A 12,801-nucleotide genomic window follows, 5' to 3' on the forward strand; every position below is an offset into this window, starting at 1 on the left:
CTCAACTTTTGATGAGATTACTTTTCCATTTTCCTTATCAATTGTAAGGGAAATATTTAAAAGTCCATCTCCATCATTATTACTCTTCTTTGATTTCTTTTTTGATGATCGGGGAGTTTCGTCCTCTTCCTCTTCACTTTCCTCATCACTTCCTTCCTCCGAGCCTTCATCACTATCTTCCTCTTCACTACCATCTTCCTCCTCACTACCCTCCTCACTATCATCGGATCCTTCATCATCGTCACTACCAGATTCCTCTTCTTCTGATTCTTCCTCTTCTGATTCATCAGATTCCTCTTCCTTCCTTCTTGGCATTTTTTTGTAGTTGAATTTTGGCGCCACCAATCCAAGTAATTCACAATATTTCCATACAATGAATTCAAGACTGAATAATAATAATTGAAAATGTTGAGTTAAAATAATGATAAAATAAATAATTTAATCTGTGAAAAACCCTTGTTTTGTAGTGACCTTTTCTTCCTTTTCCAATAACTTGTCCAATTCTTCCAAAAGTGTAGAACCAATCTTTCTAGCTGTTTGAAGCATTTTAGTCAATTCACTTGGATTAACACCAGAATCTTTGCCACTCTTTTTAATTGAACAAATGTGGCCCTTCTTATTTACAGAAACAGTCATACGATTTGAAATACATTCTTCTTCTTCCAAGGATGGATCAACAATGAATTTAGAACCAATCTTTCCCAAAGTAACAGAAATTGGTATATTACTACAATCAATTCTTGAATATTCATGTGGGTCATCACTCACTTCAAATTCTGTTTCTGTTGGGGAAATTTCCATAACCTCAATTTTAGGTATTCTAGTATTATAGAGAGCAGCTCTTGTAGCAATAGCAAGAGCATCGAATAAATTACCAGCAGAATCTAACACAATACAATCTACATATAAAATCCAACATTGCTTTCCTTTCACTATACATAATTTAGTCCAATCCACAGCAAATGAATTTTTTAATTGATTTCTGAGAGTGGAAATTAATTCTGCATTGATTTCTTCAGCTCCTCTTCCTTCAAATTCATTATTTGCACTCGGAGAACATTCAACATGAACCTCTAATCTTCCTTGGTCAGGGAAATCTTGATCAACCTCTCCAATTTCAACTTTAACTCCAACAAGAACATCTGTATGATTAGCAAGTTTAACCCGAGCACTTCCGTTTGTTTGCGAAACAATTCCTGTCTCTAAAGAAAAGTCTCTATAGTCCAATCGGGCTCTGCCGTCATTTCTCATATTTTGTTCCACACCATCAATAATAAAATGTTTTTCTGTTTGCGATAATTTGAGCATTTTTTTTGAAGTTATTTGCCATCATGGAATTGTTGTGATGATGAATATTTCATTCACTATTATTCTTTAACATCACTATTTGATGATTATTATTAAATAATGAAGAATTATTCGCACATGTTCAACTTTTCAACATTTATTGCTTTTAAAGTGTTTTGAAGTTGATACGATAAAAAAGAATGGTGAAGTCCAACAATACACCTCAACTAAATAATTGAAAAAAATGAGCAGCAAACTTGACCTGAATTTATTAACCAAGAAGAGAAAGGTTGAAAAACCATCGTCGGCAGCAGCCAACTCACAAGATGGAGAAAGGAAGAAACAATTATTACAAAAACTTGCACAAAAATATAACAAGAAAGATATAGATCCGGAGAATGATACTGAATTTGAAGATCAAGATGAAAAAGCTAAAATGGATTATGATGATGATTTTGAGGATGGAAATAGAGTATCAATGTTACGTTCTCTTGATGAATCACTCACAAAAGGAGCTTATAAGGGTCATACTATTAGAAAGGAAGATTTGTTTGATGATGTAGATGATATGAGTGCACTCAAAGATGAAGATTATTTGGCAGAAATTAAGAGACTTAAACAAATTGATTCCGATGAGGAGGAAGGTGACGATGATGAAGTGGATGAGGAAGATGAAATCATGGGACAAATCAAGGATATTGTTGAAGAAGATTTATATGATTCCACTGATTTGGAAACTTTAAAGAAAACTCAACAATTAGAAAAACAAAAAGCAAAGAGTGTATTGAACCAAAAGTTAATTTACGACCACTTGTTAAAGTTGAGAATTTTACTTCAAAAACCACTTTCGAATTGTAATAGATTGCCTCAAAATGAAATGTTTTGGGATTTTGTTGAAATGACCGACGATATTTTACCAAAGGAAGATAAACCTCAAGCTGTAGAAAAACAAGATGGTGAAACACCATCTGAACCAGAAAATATTCCAACACGTCTTGCAGAATTGAGAAAGGATACATTCCATCTTATTGCAGATATGCTTTCACTGCAATCTTCTCTTTTCAAGAAGGGAATGGTTGAAGAGAAGGAAATTGATGGTCATTATCTTCAAAATGTTGTCAGCTCTGAAGAAGGTGACTTGACAGAAAAAGTTTGGAAAGTTTTGGATGAATCATACAAGAGCTATGAAACCTTTAGAAATGAATCTGTTGATAGATGGGCAACCAAAACAAAGATTCAATCAAGTGTGAGTGGAGGTTCAAAACTCAATCTTAGAAATATCAATGCTGGTGTAATTGACCAAGTGCGTAACGTTCTCAAAAACGAAAAGGAAAGGAAAAAATTAATTGGAAGAACTCAAGTTAAACAATTTGAACCTTCCATTCTAGGTAAACGAGAAAGAGATACAAAAGTTGATGAAAATGGATTTGAATTTGATACTGAGATTTACGATGATAAGGACTTTTATCAAGTTTTACTTAAGGATTTAATTTCAGAAGTTGGTTCTGGAACTGAAGTTTCATTCAGAAAGGCCATAACAAAGAAGAATACTAAAGGTAAATATGATGGTAAGACAAAGGGAAAAGCTATCAAATATACAGTCCACAATGAATTGGTCAACTTTATGGCTCCAAATTTCGATAATGAAATACCTGAATCAGCACAAACACTTTTTGGTAACTTATTTGGTGGAGATACTGTTGAATTTGAGGAGGAAGAGGAAGAAGTTGATGATGCCACTACCACTCTTACTGAAGATCAAGATGAAGACAATGAATCTTCCTCTGCTTCATCAGATGAGGAATAAATCTCTTTTATTTATTAACAAATCTCTTTCAATTAGACTTCATGACTATCAAACAATCAAATACCATTTACTTTGATAAGTTTGATTCAGTAATGGTCAATCCAATGTCCAAATACTTTCTCTAATTCCTTACTCAAATCTTGTCAATTTTCTTGTCAAAATATTACCAAACTACAAGACAGTAACTTTAATAAAGGAGATTTAATTATTTATTAGTTTGAATGACCATCTTTGAAACAACACGGTAATTAACATTGAATTCACTTAAGGAAGTACAATAACCGTTTTATCAAAAAGGACGTAATATTAAATTTAAACTATTTAAAAATAGATTAAAAAAATACAAGCAAACAACAAGTAATTGGCGCCTTTACTTTGAAAATAGGCAGTTGATTGTAGACTAGACATCAAAAAAACATCATCACACACAACTACCACCTCTCGGATAGTTTTTGTATTAAAGAGAAGAGGAATTTTTGATAGGATTTGTAAATATATTGTCATCTTTGAATGAATCTTCTATCACACGACATACAGGAGCTGAATATACAGCTTCCTTTGGTTTCACCATCACACACCAATTATCATTCTAAAAAACACTCCTTTAATGAACAATCTACCATCATCAAGGACTGTATTAAATCACTCTTGTACACAATCACGTTCCATAGGGCTCTAGGAGAAGTGCCTCCAATTGGAATGGATTGTGAGGTTCTGGATGGTATCAGCTTTGTAAGTATTATTATTATATCATCTCGAATATTAATGATCTTTTATTAGCCAAGTAATTAAACCAACTGATATTACAACAATCACAAGATATTACAGCAAAATTTCAAAATTATTTACGTGAGGAAATGAAGCTCGGAGAAAACTTCTTTATCAAACCAAACTTGAAACAACCAGCACAAAAAACTGCAACTATAATTAAATTAGACGAGAGCATATTATCGAGAAGATTCTTAATTGAAATCAAGTATTATACAGTGAAGGTTTCGGCTTCATTTTCTATTTTTGGAGGAAAGCGAGAGGAAAGAGTTTACTTTGAAACTTGGAGAATACCTATCAAAATTCATTGGAATACACAGTGGAATCATTTATTTGAAGGAATGCCTCTAGTTAAAGTTGAAAATACATCCGAAGATAATATATCAAACAAACTGGGAAAAGAAACCCCTCCTGATTCCACAAAATTACAAGAAGACCTCAGGAAGAGATTGGTGAAGATTATCAAATCAGCACACGAAGACGTTCCACATTTACCTAACGTCTCTGACAATCTCACCTTTTTAAATGGAAAGAGTTTCTCATTTGAAGTTGAGGTAAAGAGTGACACTAAGGATGATTCCAAGAAGCCATCAGGGTGGTTTTCAATTTGGTAAGCTACTGGACAAATTATTATTCGTGTACATATATAAATTTTGAATTTTTGCTTTTTAACAATCACGTTTCATGTTATTTTATTCCTCATACCTACTGAAACTACTATTTAATGTGATTATTATTTGAAAGTGAATGAATGTCCCCTTCCTAAAATCTCTTTACATTTGACTCAATTTATTATTGGAAAGATCTTCTAATTCTATTTTGGAGAGCCTTTCTTTCATTCTCTTCTATTTCTTCTTTCTGTACCAAATTTTCGTATTGAATCAAATCTAAATATCTGAAACCTCTTAAAATAAAATTGGAAGAATTCTTTACCTCCCATTCTGATACAACCTTACTAACATCAGTGTTCAACTTTTTCAACAATGAAGTAAGCTCTGAAAACTCTGAAACTGGTGGCTTTTCCATTTGTTTCAAAGAATCCAATCTCATTTTGGTTTGTTCTCTTTCCCCAATAAGTTTATAGATCGACCCATTTTGTTGTACCATACCGCTCAGACGATTGTATTCATTGATGAATGCTCCAGAAATATTAGCAATGTACTCTTCGTTCATAACCCATCTACTATCTGATTTTTTACCTGCTTGACTGATTGGTTTGAGAACGTGTTCATCCATAAACCTTTCTCTATCAGTGAAAGCAATATTTAAATTGTTCCACATTTGATAGGTATGGAGAACGATATTTCTCAATCTCTCACAAGAACTGGTTCCTTTCATTTTGGAATTGAAATAGATTTCCAACAATTCTTGTTGATTTGTGAACTTTTCTTCCTTTTCCTTTTCTTCCTTCTTCCATTGTTGTACTCTTTCCTTAAGAGACAATTGTGGAGGATTAGATTTCTTCTTTGAAGCTTCCTTCTTTGTATTGTTGTTAGTGTTGGTGGTTTTTTTTACATTCGGTTTGGCAGGTTCAGTCTTCTTGTCAGATTTGAGATTTAATTGTTGAAGGATTGTTGTGTATTGGTAAATTCCCTTCACTTCCTTATAGTCCTTCTTTTTCTTTGCTTCAACAGATTCAGTGTTGACTATTGGTTTAGATTCAACTTCCTCTCTGAGTGGTGAGGCCAATTCTCTTTCAAAGTAATTATCCCCTGATAAGGATAGAGGTGGGCGAACTGGATCAACCATCACATTTTCCTCATTGTAGGTAAATTGATGATGTTGAGATTGAGGTTGAAGTGAAACTGATTGAGGAAGTGACATTGCATTATTGAATGGATATTGTTGCATTGTTGGTGGATAGAATGGATTATTAATTTGAAAATCCATTGAGGATGCAGGAACTGGCATGAATTGATTTGGTAATTGATTGAATGGTGGTTGATTTTGATACGATTGTGGAATCATCGTTGGTGGCATAAATTGATTATTTGTGAACATGTTATGCATATTTGGAGCTCCATATAGATTATTATTGAAGGAAGGTAATTGATTTGTTTCCTCATAGTGTGACGTTCCTTCATTGGTTTCTTCATCATCCTCTTCATTATCTTCATAGTGTGGAGGTTGAACCTCTTGGTGATAGTATTCATATTGATTAGTATTATTTACATTCTCTTCATCCTCATCATCAACACTGTTATCGGTTGATGGTTGTCTTGTTGGTTCCTTAATTTGAATGGCTGGCGTTTCTTGAAGCCATTGCATTTCTCTGGCTTGTTTGATGAGTTCTTGGGCTAATTCATCAGCAGAGGTCTCCTTTGAAGAGGCTAAGGATTTTAACCTATTTTCGAGTGCTTCACACTTGGCTTCGAGTTCTCTCTTTTCAAATCGTTCCTTCTCCAACTCTTTTTCATTCTTTAGAAACTGTTCCTTGATGATTTGTAATTCTTGTTGATATTCGGATTTCATTTGTTCCAATCTCTTCTCGACTTCTCTCTTGATTTCATCCTTGATTCTTTCAAGCTTTTGATTAATAAGTTGAATATCAATGGTTGGATGCATCTGAAGTCGTTTAGAGTCCTTCACTTGTGGAGTCTCTAGGATGGAATTATTTTCATCAAAATATTCGGATTGTGATGAGTTGGGTGGTTCATTGGAAATGTCCCTTAATGGTGTTCTGTATGGAGAGTCTTTTCCTGGTGTGCTGACAACCTCTGAATCCTCATCCCCGAACATGTATCTATTAAACATTTTTTTTAAAATGATAACGTTCATCTTTTCAAAAAACAGCCTTAATGGCGGGAGCTTCAAGTAACGACTGACTGAATAAATCCGTAAAACACTGTATACACATTATGAAATGGAAGAATTTGAAGGGAAATCAGGAATTTCTTTAATTCATCAAACTGGTTATCCATAAGAGAGGATGGGAAGTTTCAATTGTGACCTTATCACCAAGCATGTTATTACTCGTACTCACTAAACCTCCAAACTCTAAACGATCTCCATTCAAATTCCATTCCAATCCTGTTGTGGTTACCTTTTCGCATGGAATACCCAAAGGAATGAGTGCACATGTTGTCTTTTCCCATTTGGCATTTCTGTGAATTTCATGTTTTCCCGGAACCAGAACATGAATCAAACTGTATGGTGTTATCATGATGAATTGAAAATTGTGATTCAATTCAGAAGTTTTCAACATGGCTTCAATATATAAAGTATTAAGGTCACACATTTCTTGATCCAATCTACCACCTCCTCCAATTATGAAAATTCTATGAAATGTTGTATCTTTGGAGTTTGATTCTTTAATCAAGTCATTGATAATTTCCTCCTTCATTGTTCTGACACATTTTTGTAAATCATTTGAATCTTGTTCTGTAATTTTGATAATGTTGGTGCCTTGCTTTTCATAGAAGTTTCCAATATTTTTATCAAGAGAATCCAAATCTCCACAAATCACATTCGGTATTAAAACATTTTCCTGGTGATTCATGGCACTGACATAGGTATATAAACGATTTGCACCTCCATCAGCACAATATTTAAATTCACACGAATTCCACAAATCCACAAACAAATCCTTTGGAAAATTATCAATTGTAAAATAGGGAGTGTTTGAAACGATTAAATAATTATTGTGCCTAGATGTTGATGGCTGTTGTTTATCATCACCAAGAGAAAAGTGAAAAATATTATTGATATTAGAATTTGAGAATTTTGTTGTTTGATGATTTAAAAGAGCTTCCTGTTGTTGATGATGATAAATATGGCATTTGTTTAATTGACGAGAAAAACCTCTCTCGGAATTAATCACCACTTTCCGAAGCGCTAAAAACTTTCCCCTACTGCTACACATCCTTTGGACTGAACGTATTGTTTGTTGCATTTTTTTTAAGTTGGCTTTGGTCAATCAATTACGATTCAACTAAAGGAAAGAGATTTGATTAAAATTTACAGAAATTTATATGCCTGATGGAGTGAGACCAGTCCAACCGAAGAGTCTACCAAGAATTGATGAACCTCTAGTGGCAGAAACAGTTGATGGGGATCGTCCATATAATGTATAGTAAACCAAAGCACTAACCACTGAAACAAGTCCAAAACCGCTGGAAATCTTGAGTCCATTCTTCATGGTCTTTTCTCCAGCCTTCTTTTGAATATTATCCAAAGCTTGTTTAGTTTGTTGGGCAGATGGGTCGTCCAAATTCTTTTCGAGTTTGACTCTCAAATCAGCAGCAAACTTTGAGAACCACTTTTGTACATCTCCCAAAGTCTTGGTTTCCATGAAAATTCTGGCAGTGAGACCCTTTCTAATCTTTACATTCTTCACAAAAACGTTTGGATTATTATAAATTTCAACAAGAGTGGCAATAGCCATAACTTGTGGGATGGCACAGAAACTGAAAACTTTTGGATCCTTAATGCTTGACATGTATTCGAGACAATCTGGAGCATGTGAGAGGGCATCAGTGACGAGGTAGTTCAATGTTTTAAGAGCTTGTGGTAAATTCTTTGGATCCTTCAAGTCGGTAACTTGAGTGAGACCAAATTGTTGGAAAGCAGATGATGGATAGAAAGTTCTTCCTTCCTCAATATCTTCAGCATAGTCACGAATAATATTAACCTTTTGTAAGAAGAGACCCATGAGATTGGAAAGTGATTTCTTGAGTGGATCTTCCGATGAACCACTGAGGCCAACCTTGAAGAGAGCTTGTTTATCTTCACCAAAGGCAGTAAACATATCTGAGAGACCAATACCAACCAAACCAGCAACATAGTGACAATATTCATCATAGTCCTTGACAGTATCAACACCAGTCATTCCCAAATAATCAACCATACCACAACCCATCTTCATTGTGACATCTTCAATAACAGCTTGATACTTTTGGTCAAGGCTGAGGAAAATCTTACAAACGTGATCAAAGTGTAACATTAAATCAGCATAGTGAGCAGTAGCATTGAGACTACCACCACAATTTTCCAAATGGAAATTAGGATTACGAATCTTTTGATAGAAGGTTCTGAGCAATTCATGTTTAGCTTCAGGATTTTCCTTCAAGTATTCAGTATCGTCTTCAACAGTGTCCAAACCTCTCAAGACAAGATAAAAGATGGCAACCTAAAGAGTTCGGAATTAACATTGATTTTAACCATCATATTAATACTTACTGGATGTTTGAGTTCGTCTGGCAATTCTTGAATGACCATGGCAAAGGATCTGGATACTTGGTTCAACTTGTCATAACAAAACTTCAAGGATACATCATTTCTATCAATGGCTGGTAACTTGTGGAAATACTTGAGTTGGATCAAGGCTCCAAACTCGCTAAAGGTTTCAAAAGGAAGAAGACCCATTTTCTATATATAAATTAAATATTAAATTCACAAATCGTGAGTGATGGTTGTTGTTGTTGAAAAGCCGATAGGGAGCGAGTGATAGTGTTGTTGAAAGAAATTGTTAACAACAACGGCAAAAGTAATCACAGGCAGGGACAAAATTAAGAAATTTTTTTCAAATTCAATTTTTAGAATGTAACGGAAAGCGAATCGCAAGTGGTGAAGGAATTAATACAAGGTGGAAAGTCAAAAAATCAATGTGTTGAAAAGCGACACTTACCTTTGAGAATAAATTCTCCAAAACTTTTTGGTTATGTTCAATGGTTTTTTGAGGTAAAGCAGAATGTAAGTCATCTAGAGTGAGTCCATTAGTTTGACTCAATGAATGGTTATTATTTACAAGGTTTGAATGATTGGTTGTGTTGGCAGCTGATGGAATGTAGAGTGTTGAATGTTCCAGAGCTACGAGGTTATGAGTGGTTTTTCTGTGGAATTCTGCTTTTTGAGAATGGGAACTAGCAACACCTGTTGATGAGGATTTTCTTTTTACAAGCAGAATATTATGTTCAGCGGTTTGTAAGGAATTTGTGTGAACGAAATGGTTATTATTGAGAATTGAGGAGGGGGATGGATGAACTGATTTCAACTTATTTGCACTTAAACATTCCGATTGACTAGATGTTATCACATTTTCAAATTCCAAATTATTGGATGACACTGGTCCCAAAGAGGTCAATGATTGGTTCCTATTGCTAAATGTTCCAATACAATTGTTGGTTATTAAAAAGTGATGATTCCAACAAGGAAACTTGTCTGGTACAACAAGAATTTAGTGTCATCATTAAATTACTTCTGCTTTTAACCATTCCACAAGTCTTTTTCATCATCTTTATGTTATTTATGAAGTAGAAAAATAGATGTTTTTAATGCTTATTATAATGATGAAATACACTGAAGAGGTAGTGTTTGATGGGTAGTATTGTGGTGGGACTTTTTCTTTTGTATCTTTGCTGGATCAAACAATGCCTTGTGCAGAGATTCATCTGAGTCTCGAGATTGGACCAGATTAAAGTGTGGCGCATTCAATTATAGACTTACAAAGCTTGGAATCGCATGTTAACTGCACAATTGCTACGCTTCAAGGATAGATGAAATAAATTCAACTCCAACAAAGAGATTCTTAGTTGTAAGTACATCCAAATCAGAAAAATAATGGATATTTGGCAGTATGGTATTGTCAAACCTTATGACAGTCAATTAGAATTTATATTACAAAATCTGTACATTATTTTCTAGTTTCATCTTTTCTCGGTAAGAACTCAGGCAGCATTCAGCCCGACAAAGAAAAGTGAAAGAATCAAGGGTTGGAGTTATGTTCTCCCTTGATAGAGACAGTACATCTCTCAATAAATTACAATCTTCCTGGAGTTTTTGCCAACCATTTTTCATTTCCATATTTTCTTCAACTTGTTTTAACTTGAGTGATGACGAATCGTTAGAGTTTAAAATCTCAATCATTTTGGAATTCAAGCTCTCTATACTCTTTTCACATTCATAAATTAGGTCATTAAGGAGTTGAGAGTGATTTGCTCTGATAAATTCTAATTTTTTCTCATATTCCTCTTCTATTCTTTGGGGAGACCATAACTTGATAGAGTCTAGGTCAACTATGTAAGTTTGTGAGCTCGCTGGCAAGTTAGTTAAATCGAGAGAATTTTCAGATTCCTCCATTTCTTGATCCTCCATATCATCGCTGTTCTCCGTTTTAATTTTCTTGTTAGAGGGGGATTGCATGTTGGATTTCCTCTTTGTTTTCGAAGAATCAGTTGTCACCGATTGAGTATCTGAATTATCTTCAATAACTTTAACTAAATTTCTAGTATCAAGACTTTTCATTCTATTATCCTTATTCTTTTTTATAAGAGCCTCAATCTCTTGATCGCTCATTGCCTCTAATCTTTCTTTCAGTTCTGATCGTTTACAAACATTTTTGTATCTGTTAGAAAGTTGAATGTCAGGAAAGAACCCCTCGTACTCTTTCGAGGCTATCAATGACCATTTCTTATCATGTTTTGTGCAATAGTGCAATAACTCTAAATCTTCTTCATCACTCCATCGATGCTTTTTGGCATTTAATGTTCTGTGATACCTCTGATATAAAAAGTTTGAGGAATATTGACTATTGAATAATTTACGGTTGATCTCTTTCCATTGTATTGGATTATTACTTTCAGTGTATTGTCTAACTGCATCAATTAACATCAAATCTTGTTCTTTTGAAAGAGTCATTTTCTTCTTTTTCTTTTTATCATCATCCTCTTGTTTTTTACTGTTTTTCTTCTTTCTGGTAGAGGGCTTTTTCCCAGGATCTTCTGGAGTTGTGTGACTTCCATCATCAGAAGGCGACGAAGGAGGTTGTTGTGATGTTCGAGGAGGAGTTGAGATGAGTCCATTATTATTATTTACAATATTTGAAGTAGAGGCATTGTTATTCATCATCACCATTGGAGAAAATTTGTCAACCAATTGGTGACTAAAACCATTGAATTGATTGCCCGTAATCATTCCAATCTTCAATTTGTCTTTTTTTACAAAGTACTTCAAACAACTTTCCGAATCGAAAAAGTACGTGACTTCACAACCAGTCTCTCTTTTTCAAAAACTATAAGTAATTGATGTGTCTTGAAGCGGCGATCACCACCATTGTCTCTATCAAAATAAATATTCTTAAACACAGTGCTCCAAGCCTATAATGCTGATGCTTTGAGAATTAAAATTTGATAGCGAGCAAGTTTGAAGAAAGAAAGGGTCTGTTTTTTTTGATCAAATTCAATCTCCCGCCAACTCATCATACGGTTTGCAAAACCGCTTAAAAAAAATCAAACAGTCTTCTTGGACAATTGCTGAGAGAGATTTTCATCATCATTCATCATCAAATTGGTGGAAACTAATCAGTGTTAGAGTAGTAAAAGAATAGTGTAAATATGAAGAAAACAAGTATAGGGGGTTCTACCTTAAAACAATTTAATATGGATTCAATAGGATCGATTAAATCAACAAATGGGACAGTGCCGGTCAGCACAGGAACATTAAAAAAGACACCAAGTTCTTCAGGTAGTGCAACTAAACCAAAAGTTTCAAAACCATCATCAGCCTCCTCTCAGGCATCATCTTCCTCTACAAGGAGTAACAATTCAACTATCGGAAAGAAAGTTGCACCAAAAGCTCTCGAAGATTTATATGAACAATCCAAAAAGAATCCAGTTGTTGCAAAGGCAAAGCAGAAAGCAATTGAGGCAGGTGAACCTGTTGACAAGCTTGCCTTTGAAACTGTGGTTTTGGAGGAAGAGTTGAAAAAACTCAAAATGAATATAATGAAAGATAAGGAGGTGAGAAGTACTATGCCGTAGGTTTTCATATTTAAAATTGTTGACTAAATTTCAAATTAGAAAGCAAGGATTTTGGAAAAGTTCACAAAAAATTAGGGAAGAATTGACACAAACAACGTCTCCAACAATGAGTAATAGACCCCCTTCATCCACAACAATGAGAAATTCTTTCAGTAGAGATGGTGAGCAGGGAAAGGTCATTAA

At 34.3% G+C, this 12,801-nt stretch overlaps 6 protein-coding genes across 6 annotated transcripts; 3 read left to right on the forward strand and 3 right to left on the reverse strand.

Moving 5' to 3' along the window:
• Positions 1-438: 438 nt before the first annotated feature.
• NAEGRDRAFT_30524 (uncharacterized protein) lies at positions 439-1,308 on the reverse strand (the record flags this gene model as incomplete). The annotated part of the gene is made up of 1 exon (XM_002681755.1): positions 439-1,308. One exon carries the CDS (start codon positions 1,306-1,308, stop codon positions 439-441), a length of 870 nt encoding a protein of 289 aa, XP_002681801.1.
• Positions 1,309-1,505: 197 nt separating this feature from the next.
• On the forward strand, positions 1,506-3,111 carry NAEGRDRAFT_56916 (apoptosis antagonizing transcription factor). The gene has a single exon (XM_002681597.1). It carries the CDS (start codon positions 1,532-1,534, stop codon positions 3,092-3,094), a length of 1,563 nt encoding a protein of 520 aa, XP_002681643.1. The 5' UTR covers positions 1,506-1,531; the 3' UTR covers positions 3,095-3,111.
• A 331-nt stretch (positions 3,112-3,442) lies between these two features.
• NAEGRDRAFT_56917 (uncharacterized protein) lies at positions 3,443-4,535 on the forward strand. Its single transcript, XM_002681598.1, has 2 exons — positions 3,443-3,835; positions 3,877-4,535. Exon 2 carries the CDS (start codon positions 3,952-3,954, stop codon positions 4,474-4,476), a length of 525 nt encoding a protein of 174 aa, XP_002681644.1. The 5' UTR covers positions 3,443-3,835; positions 3,877-3,951; the 3' UTR covers positions 4,477-4,535.
• A 119-nt stretch (positions 4,536-4,654) lies between these two features.
• NAEGRDRAFT_63002 (uncharacterized protein) lies at positions 4,655-6,616 on the reverse strand (the record flags this gene model as incomplete). Its single annotated transcript, XM_002681756.1, has 1 exon — positions 4,655-6,616. One exon carries the CDS (start codon positions 6,614-6,616, stop codon positions 4,655-4,657), a length of 1,962 nt encoding a protein of 653 aa, XP_002681802.1.
• Positions 6,617-7,814: 1,198 nt separating this feature from the next.
• NAEGRDRAFT_77230 (squalene synthase) lies at positions 7,815-9,379 on the reverse strand. Its single transcript, XM_002681757.1, has 2 exons — positions 9,041-9,379; positions 7,815-8,990 (listed from the first exon to the last, which is right to left on the reverse strand). Exons 1-2 carry the CDS (start codon positions 9,224-9,226, stop codon positions 7,830-7,832), a joined length of 1,347 nt encoding a protein of 448 aa, XP_002681803.1. The 5' UTR covers positions 9,227-9,379; the 3' UTR covers positions 7,815-7,829.
• Positions 9,380-12,192: 2,813 nt separating this feature from the next.
• On the forward strand, positions 12,193-12,618 carry NAEGRDRAFT_63004 (uncharacterized protein; the record flags this gene model as incomplete). The annotated part of the gene is made up of 1 exon (XM_002681599.1): positions 12,193-12,618. One exon carries the CDS (start codon positions 12,193-12,195, stop codon positions 12,616-12,618), a length of 426 nt encoding a protein of 141 aa, XP_002681645.1.
• Between the last annotated feature and the right edge of the window lie 183 nt (positions 12,619-12,801).

The sequence above is a fragment of the Naegleria gruberi genome (assembly GCF_000004985.1).
Source record: "Naegleria gruberi genomic scaffold NAEGRscaffold_5, whole genome shotgun sequence".
NCBI lineage: Eukaryota > Heterolobosea > Eutetramitea > Acrasida > Naegleriidae > Naegleria > Naegleria gruberi.

Bases quoted from the DNA above. Each gene is read 5' to 3' on its own strand.
- NAEGRDRAFT_56916 (XM_002681597.1), top strand. From the start codon at position 1,532: ATGAGCAGCAAACTTGACCTGAATTTATTAACCAAGAAGAGAAAGGTT.
- NAEGRDRAFT_56917 (XM_002681598.1), top strand. From the start codon at position 3,952: ATGAAGCTCGGAGAAAACTTCTTTATCAAACCAAACTTGAAACAACCA.
- NAEGRDRAFT_77230 (XM_002681757.1), bottom strand. From the start codon at position 9,226: ATGGGTCTTCTTCCTTTTGAAACCTTTAGCGAGTTTGGAGCCTTGATC. The intron at 8,991-9,040 runs GTAAGTATTAAT...CGAACTCTTTAG, and splicing joins CAGACGAACTCAAACATCCA to GTTGCCATCTTTTATCTTGT.